Raw genomic sequence first — 17031 nt, 5'->3', positions numbered from 1 at the left:
TTGAGCACATTTAGCTGGGATGATGTACTCTATGTGAGGAATAGTCTACAACTTTGAAATTGAAAGTTTTGAACCTTCTCTGCTTTTGTCTTTAGTGTCCAGTATTTACTGCCCTGTAACAGTCTTACCAATAAACTAAATAATGTAATAGTGCCACCTATTTATATGTGCTGTACAAACTTTTGAACCTCTTTGCATTGGTGTTCTACCAAACTATGATAGATGATGTAGGCCTACACATGTAAATTCTATCCAAAATAGTTAGACGATTCTGTGCAGATTCTGACACGAATGTAGCTTATTAGATGACATATTCGAATAAAATATTATTTTCATATAAATTGTCCTACTTATCTACGTAAATAAAATGCAGTGTGTGTGTGTACACGTGTGAAAGAACACCGCAATGTTACAATTATCTTATTGAAATGATCATGCCACCGAGAAAAAAAACCATCGCTCCGTGGCATCTACAATACTTTCTGTGCGTAAACGGAACACATGGCATCTTCCATCTTTTTCTTTAGGACCCAATTTTGTGAACACGCGTGTATAAATCGACTGCGCCGGAAATGTAACGTCCTCTTCTAGTGATCAAACATGGCGGTGAGTGCAGCATTCACACATATGATGGCGAGATTTATCAACTTGCCGTCAAAATCCACAATCATCAGAGCTTTAATGCATCTATACATATCGGGGTCTATATAGATGTCCGTATTTGCATGTGCTGTATTGAGACCAAGTCGTATTTTGACCATATCATGATGGGGTACTGAATAAATGTATGTATTACCGATGCTAAAGCGACTTGGCCACTGTGGTCGGTATGTCTTTACCCCTAATTATTCCTTAGGTACTTAAACATTTGCCAGTGTGCAATACCTCCTCGCGGCATCTGAATTCTATGTTGTGTATTGCAAAAACCGCAAGTTTTTGTACAGTTTGTTGTCTTGAGCAGGTGAAAGTCTTGATAGCTTGAAGCTAACCGAGTAGCATCAAGCGGAATCTGCTCAGACATGTCCGTGAGGTTGGGCAGAGGAGACGCTAGCACGTTAGCTAGATGCTAGCTAGTTTTGAAGCTCGTCGTTCTTACTGCTACAAGTTACGTATTGTCTTCGAGTTGAAGTGCATTATGCAGGGTATACGGGGCAAACTGAGACCGTTCGTCATGTCTGAGAAGAGTGACTGGTATTGCCTGGCCTGGTTAAAGTTACTCTTGTTGATGCTTATTGCGAGTGGGTTTAACGTTAGGCTAGCTAACTTTGCTACCAGTACCTTGACATGGTAGTTGGCTACCAAAGTATTTTGACAGATATGTATGCATCACTTGTTAACAGCAGAAACCATAGCAAGTAGTGTTTTAACTACCGATTTATACAATTACCATTGATGATGGCTCTGAATTCTTAGTCTCAACCTGTTGTCAACCTCCCTAAAGTCTTCAACATGGTTGTTGCCTACAGGAACAGAGTGAGAAAAAGGAGAACCCCATGAAGGAGCTGCGCATCCGCAAGCTCTGCCTGAACATCTGCGTGGGAGAGAGCGGTGACAGACTGACCCGTGCTGCCAAGGTGCTGGAGCAGCTCACAGGACAGACGCCCGTGTTCTCCAAGGGTAGGTCCCTCCTCTTGTTCTGCGTGATGCGTGACTTGTCGAGCTTGATGAATGCATTGGTTCTTGTTATCCAGAGGGCCTATTGACCCAGTTGATGCTGGTGTTGGACATTTGTCCTTTTCTGTATGTACGTGTATCATCATTTTTACCCAAAGACTTGCACAGTGGGCTTACCAGTCCAAAGAGGAGTGAAACCACTCAATTATTGACAGACTTAACTCTAAGAATTTGTGAATCTTCTATTCGCAGGCAAGCGTGTGATGTCATTTTTACGTTCTCACCATCCTCCCTCTCTCCGTAGCCCGCTACACCGTGCGATCCTTTGGTATCCGCAGAAATGAAAAGATTGCTGTCCACTGTACTGTCCGTGGGGCCAAGGCAGAGGAGATCCTGGAGAAGGGACTCAAGGTGAGCTTGGATATAATATTGCGTGTGTGTGTATTTGTACTAACTAACAAACAAGTCTTGGCAAGCAAGGAAATGCACTTTCTGAATCGTAAGGTTTGAATGGTGTTGATTTCTCTGGATAGCATTTCAATGGAGACTTGTTACTAAACATGCCTGAGTCTTAAATGAATGTGACACGGAGGTGTTGTCTGCGTGATTGGTGGAAAGGGGTATGTTAAAACTGTCCCATCTTTCTGATGACCTTTTGGGCGAATTCCCAATACGCACAAAACAGATTTGACTCAAGATCCTTGCCACCGGAGCTGTCGAGTTGTCAAAGATTAAAATCGAACGCAATTATTCTATACATAGATATCAGCTCATAGTTCAGTTCATGCATGTAAAATAAATGGTTATGGTTAGTTTCACAAGTGAAAGGCGCTGGGATGAAATGGCTCCTGACTTTGTCTAGTTGCTGGAAAGGTTTTTTTTCCCCGAATACTGTTACCTTTGTTTCTTATTCTACTAATCCACGGCACCCTGTCCCCCCGCCACAGGTGCGTGAGTACGAGTTGAGGAAGAACAACTTCTCAGACACGGGGAACTTTGGCTTTGGCATCCAGGAGCACATCGATCTGGGCATCAAGTACGACCCCAGCATCGGCATCTACGGACTGGACTTCTACGTGGTGAGTGGCCGGGAATATTCATAAATGATGGGGGAATCTGACCGCATTTTCGGATCAGTAGCTAAACCTGACCCACGCGCACCAGTATTCATCTCTGTGGCCATGCCGTTGCTCCTCCCTCGGTTGTGCCATATGTAGCAAGTTGTGGTTGAGATGCTGAAGGATGGTTGGCTGTCTTGTTCCCAGTTGAGAGACTCGACTGCCAAACTGTCCTTGTGAAGGAGCATGAGAAAGATGTGACCGTATGTCGGAGGATGGACGTACATTTGAAATGGCTTTTAACGGGGGAAGGGTTTGCACCCCATCTGTCCAGGGCGCTACTGTTCTTGGGTGTCGGTGGTACTACTGAACTCCATGATTTTTTTTGTTGCCCTCTAATCCTCTTCTTTCTGCCCCTGTGCCCTCTTTCCCTGCTAGGTGCTGGGCAGACCTGGCTTCAGCATCGCTGACAAGAAGCAGAAAACTGGCCGCATTGGATACAAGCACCGCATCCGCAAAGAGGAGTCCATGCGCTGGTTCCAGCAGAAGGTGAGGCCTGGCATTGATCTCTCAGCTGACTTGCCTTAGTTTCAGTGAAGACACTCATCTGTAATCTAGAGTATTTATAGCTGTTGATAAACCAACTCCGAAGTGTACTCTGTAACACTGGAGATGTAAGGGCATGGTCTGGGCTGGCTCCAACTTGCCCATCTAATTTGCCTGTTAGAGTTGCTGCCATTTTACTTGGTCCTGTCCAATCCCCTGAAGTTTGAATATGGGGAATGTACTGAGAACTGCTAACTCCTCTCTGTCTCTCTCCCTTTACAGTATGATGGCGTCATCCTCCCTGGAAAGTAAAGGACTGCCGTTTTGACCTTGTTTATAACAAACTAATAAAATGGAAAAAATGCCAGTTTTTTGTGCTGTGGTCATTGGTGGAAGGCAATGATGTCTGTACTGTGGTGAGTCCGTTGGGGGAATGCCACTGATATGGGCGATTAAGTATTATTGGTTTTGATACCACAGAGCATTACAGCAAGTTGCATATTGATTGCCTTTAACGAAGGGTGATGGAACAAAAGGCAGATACAACTTGTGAATTTTAGTAATGGGGCATTTGGTGTGGAAGAAAATTCAGACCGGCGTCAATTATAAAACAGCCTTTATTTTACATGGCATTGAGAGAGACAATGCAGCATTCAGTCAATGCAAAAAATCTCTGAAGGAGTGCTCCCTTCGGATTACGTTCATACAGTGGCGCAAACGAGCATTGTAGCTGTGCAGCAGTTATCAAAGAAGAGGCGAGTACATTTAACTTATGGGAATGGTGCATTGTGCCACAGATGGCTCCACATCTCTTCAGAAAATATGAATATGACTGATTAACTTGATATCAGCACAGGTGCCAATTACTCATTAAAATGGATATTTGCTAGTGTTAAAATGTTGGGAACCCATTTTATTCAACAGTTCATGTGCACAAGATGCTGATGAGCACTAGATGGCAGAATTCAACAAGAAACTAGTCTGTATTGGTGATGGGTTCCAAGTGTAATTTTAGTAGCTGATGAAGTCTATTTTGAGGGGTTGAGTCGCTCGCATGTAGTTACACCAACTAAAACATGTCATATCTTAAGAATGCAATCAGGAATCTTGCAGTCCATAGCCCCCAAGTGTTTACTGGTGAGTACAATCTAGACTCGTCTTTAATAAAACTGGCAGCTCCAGTCATTAGTGAGCCGTTGTCATGCATTTTTGTGCGTGGCTGTAAGCCAGCGCACCATAGATGGCATTTGTCAGGTTGTCACTACTTCCCTCCCTCCGTCCTGTTGACCTGCATTTCTATAGGTGTGTTTCCATTACACTTTTTCGCAAAATAAAAGCGATATTTCTAAAGTTTTGACAAAGGACAATTGCGACTTGCAAGACTTGCACCATTGAAAGGTGTTTTGCGCAAGAGCCGTAATTCTCGTAGTCTAGTTTCGCGACACCACACGATTCACGCAAAGCGCAACCAGGAAGTAAACAAACCGGTCCCGAGATGGGTGTCCTACCTGTCTTGAGACAGGTGTTCTACCTGTATTCTAACTTGCTCCATTGGTAATTAATGGCTGACCGACATTTGGGTCATTTTCTATGACATAGCACGGATATCGACTGAATGAGAAGGTAAGGAAGTGTTTGTGAATCTGTTAACATGATATATTTTTGTAGAAACAAAAAGTATAAAGGTCTAGTGTCACTAGAAAGTTGGGTGTTTCAGGAACAATATTATATGTTAATAATTAATAATCCTCTTCTATGTTATGTCCGGTGACGTGTAGCCTAAATTCAAAAAAAGTGTTTCCATTACACTTTTGCAATATACTTCTATATCTACACGTCTGAAAAAGCACCTCATGAGAGCGTAAAAACTTTTTATTGACACTTGAGAGTTTTTTTGAAATTTAGGTGTTTCCATTACCGTTTTTTAATTGCGATATTCGGCTTTTGCGCATTTCTAGTGGAAATGGAAACGCACCTTATGTTGCCACCACAAGAGACAGTAGTCCCAGCACACTGTTGTCTTTCGTTGTCTTTTATTATTGTCCTTATTTCAGCTCTGCGTTGTGTTTTGATTTCAATAAAAGACGACCCCCAATCTCACAAGATACCACACAGTCCAGTGTCTCCTTTCTCAGGTGTTCCAAATGAATCTCTCCAACACGGGATTTGAGTCTCAAGCAAAAGCGGTTTACTCCAGAAGGTTTAACATACAAAAGACAATGGCATGTAGTCTAATGCACAGATGACCTGTCTGGACTGGCTGAACCCAAATCAAAGCACATGCAAACTGAATAGTGGTTTTAACCCTTGGAGAAGGGTTCTAGAGACAGCTTCTAGACAAAGCTGTCTCTTTTCTCGAAATACGGCCTTGCAGCAAAGATAGGATTAGGTCCGCTAGCCTTGTCTTATATTCCGCCGGAGGTCAGCCAACTTGTCCATCGGGGACCCGCTGTAGGTCCGCTAGCCTTGTGTTATCTGGGTTTATCCCTTACCTTTGTCCACAAACAGAAGTTGAACCAATTGCAGCAAAATAGCTAACGTTACAGGAATCATCAGTGTAACTGCTTTAGCCATGTTATGGAAGCTGCTGCTAGTTGTTGTGAGCTCATGAGCTAACTGGCTATCCCGCTCTTATTGTGCTGGATTTGCATTGGAAGCATTGGAACTGATGTGTACAGGTGACAAGACCTATCTTAATTTATCAGACATTATTTCATGTCATTTCAATTCACAGCTATTTCAGTGGCATGACTAGCTTCCATCCTACCAGTCCTGAACAGAAACAAGCCAGCCACGCACATAAACCAGGCTGGACCTGGCCTGGGAGATTAACCATTGCATCCAATGCGTCAGGTATAGTTCCTCAGGTGTGGAAATCTGCCCAGGTGGTCCCATTGCACAAAGGGGGTGATAGGGATAAGATGGATAACTATCGTCCTATCTCCAGATTACTATGCTTAGCCAAAGTTCTGGAGACCTTGGTAAATAACCAATTGAAATCTTTTCTTTCAAGTCACTCAGTTTTAAGTACTCATCAATCTGGATTCAGAGCTAACCACAGCACCATTTCAGCTGTTACTCTTGTTACTAATGACATCATCTCGGCATTAGACAACAGGAAACATTGTGCTGCCCTCTTTGTAGATCTTTCAAAAGCATTTGATACAGTCGACCACTACCTGCTTTTAAATAGACTATCTAGTATTGGTTTAGATAGAGGTGCTTGTGATTGGTTTCAGGACTATCTGTCTTCAAGGTGTCAGTGTGTGAAATTGGGTAACATTCGGTCTGATTTCTTGTCTCTAGGTAAAGGTGTGCCCCAAGGCTCAGTGTTGGGTCCTGTCCTTTTCACCATCACATTCTCTGCACTAGCTGGCTGTCATGCTCATCTATATGCTGATGATACAGTTGTCTACTGTATTGCGGATACTGTTCAGGAAGACATTGAGAACCTGCAGCTTTCTTTTAATATACTACAAGAAGCTCTCACCAATCTGAAACTAGTCCCCTAGCAAATCTAAATGTATGTTGTTTTCTAGAGCCAGGATTACAGATTAATGGCTCGCGTATTGAGAGTCAGTGAGTACAAATATCTTTGTTTGTGGTTGGATGATAAACTCTCATTCATGTTTCATGTAGATAGTCTAGCCTCTAAGCTCAGCAGAAAATTGGCTTCCTGTACAGAAACCGTTCAAGCTTTCCAATGTTCAGCAGGAAGAGAATTGTTCAAGCTGTCTTCTTATCAGTATTAAACTATATTGACACAATCTATAGACATGCTTCTGTGACTACCCTGAAACCCTTAGACTCTGTCTACCACTCCGGCCTAAGATTTATTACGGGGGATGGATATGACACCCACCGCTGTGTTCTTTATGATAAGGTAGGCTGGTCTCCTCTCTCTGTAAGGCGTAACTATCACTCCTATTTGTTTATTTTCAAAGCCATTATTGGTAAACTTCCACTATACATCTCTGTTGGACTGGACCCTTGGTACCTACCAGACCCGATCAAACGATCGTCTTGTTTTCAGGGTTCCTCGTCTGCATCCTGAACTCGGTAGATCTGATTTTGTCCATGATGCTCCATATACCTGGAACTCTACAACAGACCCTAAAGCTTGAGGTATTTCCTTCAGTCACAATCAATCCATGGCTCTTGACATTTGTACTTCGATCTGTAACTGTTTTTAATAATAATAATTATTGTACATTGTATTTGTTCTGTTGTTATTTGTGTATCTGTGTGAACTCGTCAACACTGTAAATGAGAGAAACCTCAGTGCTTTACGAGTATAAATAAAGGTTTGAAATTAAATGAACTCAGGAGGGTGTTGGACACGTAGATACTCTCATCACACTTCATTTGAGTGGTGTGTTCATGGTTATGTCAAGTGAGTACACTAAAATGCAAACTACAATGGACTGCTTGTGACTGGATGGAACATGACTTGGGAGAGATGTGTACAAAAGCTATTCTGCTGGTATAGGTGCACAGAAAACAAAGCAGATTCTGAATTATTTGATCAGATTGGCTTTATTCAGTGAAACCCCAGGGATTTACGATGCCACTGGCACCTCTAGAGACACATCAGAACACAAGCGTATATTCCTCTGCCACCTCACAGCTCACCTCTTACTCAGGAAGAGATCAATACAGAGGGATTCATCCAATCAAATAAGCCAAATTAGCCTAATTAGCATCCAATTACATTGAGGTTGTCAATCCATACTGACTTTTCATAAGCTATTAATAGTCATGGAGCCATTGTGGCTTGATCAACCCCCTAGTATAGTTCTGACTCTCTATGGGAGTTTCACTGTCTCTTCCCTTGGTAGATTGAATGTTTGCACGTCTGTACGACGTCACTTCAAAAACAGGTGAGACTAGTAGATCTACTGAACCTCATGCCCCTGGCATGAAATGGGAGCTACGTGACTGAAATATTCATTAAATAGTCTTATGTATGAGTCCAAGACCAATCACTGTCAGTCATGTAAAACATTGAAATTATTCTCAACTTAATTGTTAGACTAATTGATCAATTCTCATATACATTATGGGGGTCTTGAAAGTCGCAGTTCATCACCTTCTCTTCCTGTGTTTGTGTGGTACTGTGGCCTCTCTGGGGCTTTGGCCAGGGCCAGAGGACTGGTGCTGGACGCCAGGTATCTGAACTGCTCAGTGGTTAAACCTGACCCACACACACACCAGTGTTCAACTCTATGGCCGCACGGTGCCTCTCTCCCAGGTTGTGCCATAGCACGTCGTAATCCTCTCTCATACCTCATTGCACATAAAAACATTATGTAATATACTCTTTTTATGCTTTTGTTATTAGAAAGCTAGTCTACAAATAACTATTGCATAATACAGTACATGTATGATTGTACCTGTCGTATATTATGAATAGTTGAGTAACTTGGAGGAATCTTATGGCAATAATTGCTTAAAGACTGAATGGCTCATTTTTTCATACCCATACACAGGCCTATCACACAGTAAGTCATTGCAACAATCATACTCTTAGACCCCCCCCCCCCCCACACACACACACGCACACACACACTCTCTCTCTTTCTCTCATATCACAGCTCTAACACATTCCACCTCTGTAAATGTGATACATACCATGTACAAAGTCTACTGCAAAATGGATTCACAGTCATATTAACATAACATTCACCAGCCACATATGCCCCTTTTCAGTCAACCCTGTGACATACAACAATGAAATAATGTTAATGGAGTTAAGCTATCCAGCCAGCATTCATCATCTTTCTTCTTACCCCTAACTACTACTCAACCTACTCCTCTCTCTTCATCCTCTCCTCCACCTCTTTCTCTCCTCCCATCTCTCCCTCTCTCCTCCCTTCTGTCCTCTTCCCCTCTCCCCCTCCGTCTCTCTCTCCCACCTAGGCCGTGGTGGGTTGCTCCTCATGGGCGGGCGTGTTGCGGTGTTGCTGCCGGCGAGGTGAGTGGCGAGGGGGGAGGGTCAGGGTACAGCAGGAGACGCCCACCGTCGGCTCGGGCAGATCCTCCGCCATCGACCAGCTGTCCGTGGCGGGGCTGTACTTCTGCACCGCCGCCTTGTAGCGCTTCTCCGCCTCGTTCCAGCCCCCCAGGAGGTAGAGCTGGTCCCCGAGGGCCGACAGGCCGGCCGTGCTCACCCCCATGGGCAGGGGAGCCACGCGGCTCCACGCCCCGCCTTCCGGACAGAACACCTCCACGGACAGCACGTCCACGCGCTCGCCGCCGGGGCCCAGCTGGCTGCCGCCCACCACGTACACTCTCCCCCCCAGGGTGGAAGAGCAGTGCCAGCCGCGGGGCGTCTCCAGGCCGGCCCGCTCGCTCCAGGAGTCGGTTTCGATGTTGTAGCAGGCCACCGAGCGCGAGTAGGCGCAGTTGATGTAGCCGCCCGTCACGAGGATGTCGCCGGAGGGCAGGGCGGCGCTGGCGTGGCAACAGCGCGGCACCTCCATGGGGGCGCGGAGCTGCCAGGCGTTGGCGGAGGGCAGGTAGCTCTCAGTGGTGGCCAGCAGGCCCTCCACGTTGCGGCCGCCGATGGCGTACAAGCGCCCCCCGGTGGCCACCAGGCTGAAGTGCGTGCGGCGCTGGCGCATGCTGGTCAGGTGCAGCCAGGTGTTGAAGCGAGGGTCGTACCTGGAGGGTACAGACAGAGGGGAAGAAATAGAGTATGTATAAAGACAACCGTCAGACCATCTACCGTCAGAGCAAAGGGGAATTCCCAGAGGTCCGGGAGTGATCTGTGGGAATCTCAAGCAGCACATACAGTAGATATGAAGCCTGTGTCCGTGTCCATACCTGCACAGGGTGCTGACGGCGTGCTTGGCCTGGTTGCGAGCGTCGTTCTGGTCCTCTCCGCCGGCTACGTACAGGAAGCCGTCCATCACGGCCACACACTGGTTGAAGCTCTTGGCAGGAAGTTGGGATAGGTGGCGCCAGGTAGCAGCTCCCTCACGGGGGTCTCTCCACATTACCTAGGGGACAACAATGGTAATGTCATTACAGGTACACAGGTCCTCAAGTCATCTACTCAGCACCGACCACATCAAGTGGTCATGTCTATCTACTGTTGGATGGTATCCACCCAAAATGCTCCTCACCTCCCGGCTGAGGGCGCGCTCAGTGACGGACGGGCGCCCCCCGATTGTAAGAAGGGTGGTCTGCCCCCCGCGGACGTTCGTGCGGCGCGACTGCAGCGTGTTCTGCTGGTAGGGCAGCAGGTGGTAGTTCATGGCGTCGACCAGCAGGCGGTGACACTGAGGGTCCAGCATCATCCTCGCCACGGGCTGCACCTGGCTCACCAGCTCGCTGGCGGGGATCGTCTCGAAGCGCACGTGGGCGAGCAGCTCGGCGGCGTGTTCCTGGCGCTGGGGGTCGAAGTCCAGCCACTTCATGGCCAACTGTGGGGTTGAGTGGGAGGAAGCAAAGTAGCTCCAGTTAGATGGAGCTAAATTTGTATTTGGTTCAGTTTATAAATATTGCCGTTCTCCCCTTCTCACCCTCTGCCTCCTTGCCATGTGTATCTATACTGGTATTGTGTATTAATAACTGTGGGTACTGTATGATGGGGGGTTCTATTCAGATCAGGGTTGCAGATGCAGGCTAGGTTGGCAAGTTGGGTTCATGTATCTGTGTCACGCCCTTAACAGCTGGTCTGAGGCCTGTTTTTAGCTCTGGCTGAATATAGCTGATGGTTTGGATACCAAGAGGCCCAGCTGGTTCCAGATAAGTTCCTATGGTGATGAGGCCATGAGAATAGGATCGATAGTGCCATTGAATATAAGGCGAAGTGAAAAAAGAGCTGACCGTAAAGTGTGTGTGTGTGTTTGTGTGCGTGTGTGTCTGTGTGTGTGTCTGTGTTGACATTTGCATCTTAAGTAACTGTATCTAGTTGCCATGGTAATGTAAGATGACCTCTGACCTGGAAGGCGGTGACCTCAGAGGGCAGAATGAGGCCGTCGTCCTGCAGGAAGGCTGAGATCTGCTCCAGAGTCAGCTGATGGAACAGCACTGTGTCCGTGAACTGGACGAAGTTCTCCAGGATGAAGCGACGTGCGGCATCGCGGACGGGCAGCAGGCCATAGGCGGCGGCCATGTTCCAGACGTAGACGCAGGTCTGTACATTGAGCTCGGCCAGCAGGAAGTCCATGCACATCTTGAGCAGCTGAGGGATCTGCAGGGCGGTGGCGGCTGAGACAGTGCAGCCAATGGTGTAGAGGGACATGTGGACGCGGCCCAGGTAGGCGAAGGTGATCACATTGGCCAGGCCTGGGGGTGGAGAGGATGAAGCATGGAGGTGAATAGAGATGGATGGATGGATGGATGGATGGATGGATGGATGGATGGATGGGTGGATGGGTGGATGGGTGGGTGGGTGGGTGAGTGGGTGGGTGGGTGGGTGGATGGACGGACGGACGGACGGACGGACGGATGGACGGACGGATGGACTGACCATAGAGATGGTCCTCTTCTCTCTACCCACTAACTCTTAAGGGTAACCCCAATCAACCTCCCCCCCGAATGTCATGTACTGTAACGCTTGGAGAAGATGAACCTAGATACAATGTTTGTCCATGAATTACTGCCGCAATCCTGAAGTGATGGGATAGTGTGAGAGCTACACAGTCGTAGGCTGAGACCTAAAAGGACGACCCTTCCTCTGGACTGAGACCTACCCAGGGGGGAGAGCGAGGGCAGCTCCAGACGCTTCATGCCAGGGTCCTTGGCCAGGATCTCCCTGAAGTACTGGCTGATGGAGGAGATGACCAGCTTGTGGACATCGAAGGCCTTGGTCTTGCAGGCCAGCTCCAGGTCGGTCAAGAACCTCTCCTGTCTCATTTTACTCAGCTCCTCCAGGAGTGCATTCCCGTGCAGGGGGCGGGTCAGCTCGCTGCCCAGGCCCAGGCCCTTCTCGCCGGGCTTGATGATAGGCGGAGGCAGGGGGATGTGCTTGAGGTTGAACTGGGCGATATCCAAAGCGGCCACCTCCTCGATCTTCTTCGCCCCCTCCACCACCACCACCTTGGCACTGCCCACCTCCAGCTGGGTCGTCTCCATCTCCAGGGTCATCTTCTTCGTACGCGTAGCCCTTTTCTTGGGGGCCATGGCAGTGATGTTCACCCTGACAGGTTAACTAGGACAGTGGGTGGGAGGTTTCTCAATCAACAGGTCGCTCTCGAACCTAACTTGATCACAGACAGACAAGGACACTGGCTCACTTGCTGACGAACCAACTAATCAACAAACTGACTAAACTCTATTTCCTCACACCAAGTTTAGGCTGACTTCCTGTACTGACAAGAACGCTTAGGGGACAGTAGGCAGACAGACAGACGGACAGACAGACTGACTGACTGACAGACAGACAGACAGGCTGGTGGACAAGCTATCTATTCTCTACTCCTGACTAGGGTGTAGGAGATGGACAGATTGACAGGGTAGGTACGGGAGTGTAACGTTGGGGGGTGGGTGCGGGGGTCAGTTTCAGTGCAACAGCACACAGCACCTGAATAGAGAGAGAGAGAAAACACTTTAGTATCAAAGTCTGAGTATAGTGAGTGTAATGGAAGTGGTTAGGCTCATAAAATTAAATACTTATTTCTGAGGTGTTGTCTTAACACCGTCTTAACAAATTTACCACTAACATGCACTCTCTCTCTCTTTCTCTCTCTCTCCCTCTCTCTCTCTCTCTCTCTCTCTCTCTCTCTCTCACTCTCTCTTTCTCTCTCTCTCTCTCTCGCACACACACACTCTCTCTCTCTTCAAAAAGAAGGGGGTGTGTGATTGGCAGGTGTGGGTGTCTGATGGTAGGGGTTTCCAGAAATGGGATCACCAGGATCAGGTTTAAACTTTATAGCAGTCATACAGTACACGCCTCTCTGGCCTCACCCGCCCCCATACACATCCGTCCATCACACAGTGATTGGATTCTGTATGTGTTTCCCTCTCAGTTTGTAAATAAACACTGTGGTCCCTCCCTCTCTGTTACAGGATATAGTCCAGTTACCATGGATACCAGAGAAATCCACTGCTCACTACTGTGACACGGTCACCTGTGACAAAGCAATGTTCTTTTTTTTATTTTATTGTGACAGATCCTTTGTATTTAGATGCAATCAGATCAGAAAGGCATACTTTTGTTTTCTGTCACAGATTCTTTGTATTTAGATACAGTCTAAACTTTCTAAAGGACCAGAAAGAAACTGTGATTCGAGGTACAGCCTGAGAGATTCACTGAGACCTGGCCTTTAGACCCAGCTGTTTGGTGGTCAACTGGAAAGACCTGTCCCAAATTAGAATATTCATCTCATTGCTTGTTTTTCTTAGATATGATCAACTCTGGTCCTTATGTCTCATTTCCTCATTGACCTTTGTTGATGCTGACCTTTGGTGCAAATGGTGACAAATATATGAAGGTAAGCATCATGATTGGTTCATATTTACAGTTTATGTGCCAATGTGCATGAATGAACATTGACTAAATGCTTTTGAATTGTGTAGTCTCATATAACTGCCTCTTACTATTTAGAAACCGAGTTAACGCTAGATAGCTTAGTTAGATGACAAGTTGGATGAGTACATTTCACTCTATTCTGCACTTGCTACTCTGTAAACAATCCCTACCAGAGCAACAGATGTGAGCTCAGGGGTTGCTATCACGTGTGTGTTGATAACGTAACATTGTGGTCATAATCCTGGTGGAAATTGACCCTGGATCAGTTTCTGTCCAGGCTGCTGTTGAATGATCACCTACAGAGAAGCAGAAGGATGGGTCAGTTACCCCCATACTTTGCGCTTAGCATGTTCTCACTTTATGGAGAGATGATGGTGGGGTCAATGATGGGGACTAGAGAAGGGACAGCACATAAATGGCTGGAGAGGGGGGTCTCTTGGGGCATTTGAGTGTAGCTTAGCAGCAGCCTGTGCCACCTAAGCTAGCTGCACTTTAATAGGGAGACATTCTTGTGGTAGTACACTGTGCTGTGTGGTTCTATTGTTGGGTCCATGGATGAAGTCTAGTGCAATGGTGTTGCTATTATCTTCCCAGGGAGCCCAGTGTAGGGGATGACACAGCTCAGCTGTCATTCTTGGCAACCTCGGACCAAGATACCTTTGAGGGCTAATGTGCTATATGAAGGTTATTTTCATTTGATTGAATCAGTCAAATGTCATTATCTGGATTTCTGACTTGAGCAGTGTTGTCAGATTTTAATTTGGAGTTGGAGTTCGGATTCTTGCTCATTTCTAGAAGATTTGCAGGTCTCAGAAACATCTTACATATTATGCAGCCTCTCAGCTTTACATGTTTGCGCACAGCACGATTCAAATATGTTATACTCATCATCTCACTTTTCCCTGTCGTTCAATTGGCTCCCTCCCCCTGGCTTTCCCTGTTCAATGGGGTCAAGTCAGTAATGGTGACCACCACCAGTTGGTCATGGTCATTGGTGTTTGCTCTCTATCCGGGGTGTCGCAACATCCTGCTTAAGCGACTCACATCACCCTTTACCCCTCCGGCCTCCAGGTCCCAGTGTCAGCTCTCTGGTGTCTCATGTGACAGAGCAACAACAGCAGCTGTCCCCCGCTCCATATGTGGAATGGACCCAGTCCATTGGACCAGAGGGGCTATTTTAAAATCGTTCAGAGATAGGGACAGGGATAATGAGATAGGGATGAAGGGTAGGGAGAGAATCGAAGGAGCGTGCGAATGTTAATAACAATATGCAGTAGTGGTAGTATGCAGTGGCTCAATCCTGTAAGCCAGAATAGAGAGGGCATGGAAAGGTTGCACATGTGTGGTTGGGGGAAGTGGAGCTGAGTGGGAGCTAAACAAACCTGACAGGGAGAACAACAATAATCCTTGGCTCAGTCACCAGCTGTTTTTGTTTACCACTGTTGACCCGGCACTCCAAAGCCTGCTCCTACACAATAACAAGCCCAACATTCTGGTATGCAGTGTCTTCGCACACACTCGCACGCACACACACACACATACACACGCACACACACAGCAGTACACAATGCCTCCATGCGTCCTCCTGTCCTGTCCCACCACCTCCCCCTCCCCAGTGTCAGAATTCCTTCGGCTGTCTCCAGAGGGTATTAATAGATGCTGAGCAAAACTGTACGTCTGTGAGGCTGGGGGCTGGCAGGAGTTAAGATAGATTACAACCCCCCCCCCCCCCCCCCCCCCCCACACACACACACACACACACACACCACCCGTGTCCAGGGTCGGTATCACTAGCATACATCCCAATGGTGATTACTACTCAAAATTTCCATTCATAGTTGACATGACTCTGTTTAAGTGAGGAATGGTGTGTGTGTGTGTGTGTGTGTGTGTGTTTGTGTGTTTGTTTGTTTGTTAGTTTTTTTGTCAGAAGAGTGGTATACTCATTGTACGGAATGTTTTGATGTACAAATATGGTTTAGGCCTATATCTAGTACAATTCTATGTCAATCTATTTCAGTGTTAGGGCAATGAGTGTGAGTGAATGTGTGTCCAAGTCATTTCAGCCCACAGCATGTCTACAGTATACTAAGGATCCTGTTTTGGAAATGGTGATGTTAGCTGTAGTAGTCCGAATGCTCTTAAAGTTCTGGTGACATACTAGAATGCAGCTGTCCTGTACGTTCTATCTGTTAAGTCTATGTACAGTACGTTCTATCTGTTCGGCCTATGTATAGTACGTTCTATCTGTTCGACCTATGCACAGTACGTTCTATCTGTTTGGCTTGCATCTAACAGATATTTATGACTCTTCTCATCAAATGGAAGATGATAAACAGGCATGTAAGCAGAATGAGGAAAGAACCCAGTCCCAGGGTACTCTTCCTCTCTCACCTTGCTCACTTCGCTCCTCGCTCACTTGGCACTTCTTCCTTTCCTTTTCTTAGTTTCTCTTTCGTTGTCTTCCTTCTGTTTTGTTGATTCCTCTCACAGGTTGCTCTCGTTCCTTCTTCCTCTATCCCTCTGTCCTCTGTCTGTCTGTCAGTGTGCTGTGCAGGCGCCAGTGTTTAAGTGAACCACAGGTCCAACCAGGGCTATGAAACGTGCCCAAACCAACCCACCTTCCAACATCCAACCCTCCACCTACATCTCCAAATACAGGCACCCCTCCCCCCCCCCACCCACACACACACACCAAAAATACCATATGTGGCTAGCCAGCCTGCCCCCTGGACGTTCCACCCCACCCCACCCCTTCCCGGTGGCATAGGAGCTGGGCAGACAGAAGGAGGCACTATTTGACCCCCTGTATGCCAATATGCTGTGGTCAAGTTTCTGTGTTTAAATGGTTGCCTCAGCCTGTGGAGTAGTGTAGTGAGTTGTGTGTGTGTGTGTGTGTGTGTGTGTGTGTGTGCGTGCGCGTGTGTGGTAGCCTACAGTGTGTGTATGTGTGTTTGTGTTTGCAGGCACGGGGGTCAAAAACTAGTATATCACTGGACCATGGGTCGTGGATGTTTGCAAAATGATGGCCAATTTGCATAAATCTGCATAGCTTCATCCGGGCGACCAATGGTGTAACTTCACTTAGGCTATTGTTTTTAAACTGCCTTTTTAATTCCTGTACAGAACTCTGTGCATCCGTGCTGTGAAAAGCCCTATACAAATAAGGTTTTACTTACTTACTTGCTTACTTGCTATTGTCAATATATAATAATTGTCAATTGCGGTCCAGCCAAAAACAGGGTTTTAATTTCATGATGTTGAAAGCAGAGTATCCTAGGGTCTTGATAAAAGTGAAAAAAGTGTCTTCACACTTACATTCAATGTCATATA

At 46.7% G+C, this 17031-nt stretch overlaps 2 protein-coding genes across 2 annotated transcripts; one reads left to right on the top strand and one right to left on the bottom strand.

Moving 5' to 3' along the window:
- The first annotated feature begins 574 nt into the window (after positions 1 to 574).
- Positions 575 to 3585, top strand: rpl11 (ribosomal protein L11). The gene is made up of 6 exons (XM_084455746.1): positions 575 to 606; positions 1467 to 1617; positions 1919 to 2025; positions 2562 to 2693; positions 3111 to 3221; positions 3501 to 3585. The coding sequence occupies exons 1-6, from the start codon at positions 601 to 603 to the stop codon at positions 3528 to 3530; spliced, it is 537 nt and encodes a 178-aa protein (XP_084311872.1). The 5' UTR covers positions 575 to 600; the 3' UTR covers positions 3531 to 3585.
- Positions 3586 to 9133: 5548 nt separating this feature from the next.
- klhl43 (kelch-like family member 43) lies at positions 9134 to 12350 on the bottom strand (the record flags this gene model as incomplete). Its single annotated transcript, XM_084455548.1, has 5 exons — positions 9134 to 9881; positions 10044 to 10219; positions 10346 to 10645; positions 11167 to 11513; positions 11921 to 12350. The coding sequence occupies 5 exons, from the start codon at positions 12348 to 12350 to the stop codon at positions 9134 to 9136; spliced, it is 2001 nt and encodes a 666-aa protein (XP_084311674.1).
- Between the last annotated feature and the right edge of the window lie 4681 nt (positions 12351 to 17031).

This window comes from Borostomias antarcticus (genome assembly GCF_949987555.1).
Source record: "Borostomias antarcticus genome assembly, chromosome: 21".
Taxonomy (NCBI): domain Eukaryota; kingdom Metazoa; phylum Chordata; class Actinopteri; order Stomiiformes; family Stomiidae; genus Borostomias; species Borostomias antarcticus.
Note: the sequence above shows the minus strand (reverse complement) of the source record. Positions and strands in the feature narration are given on the sequence as shown.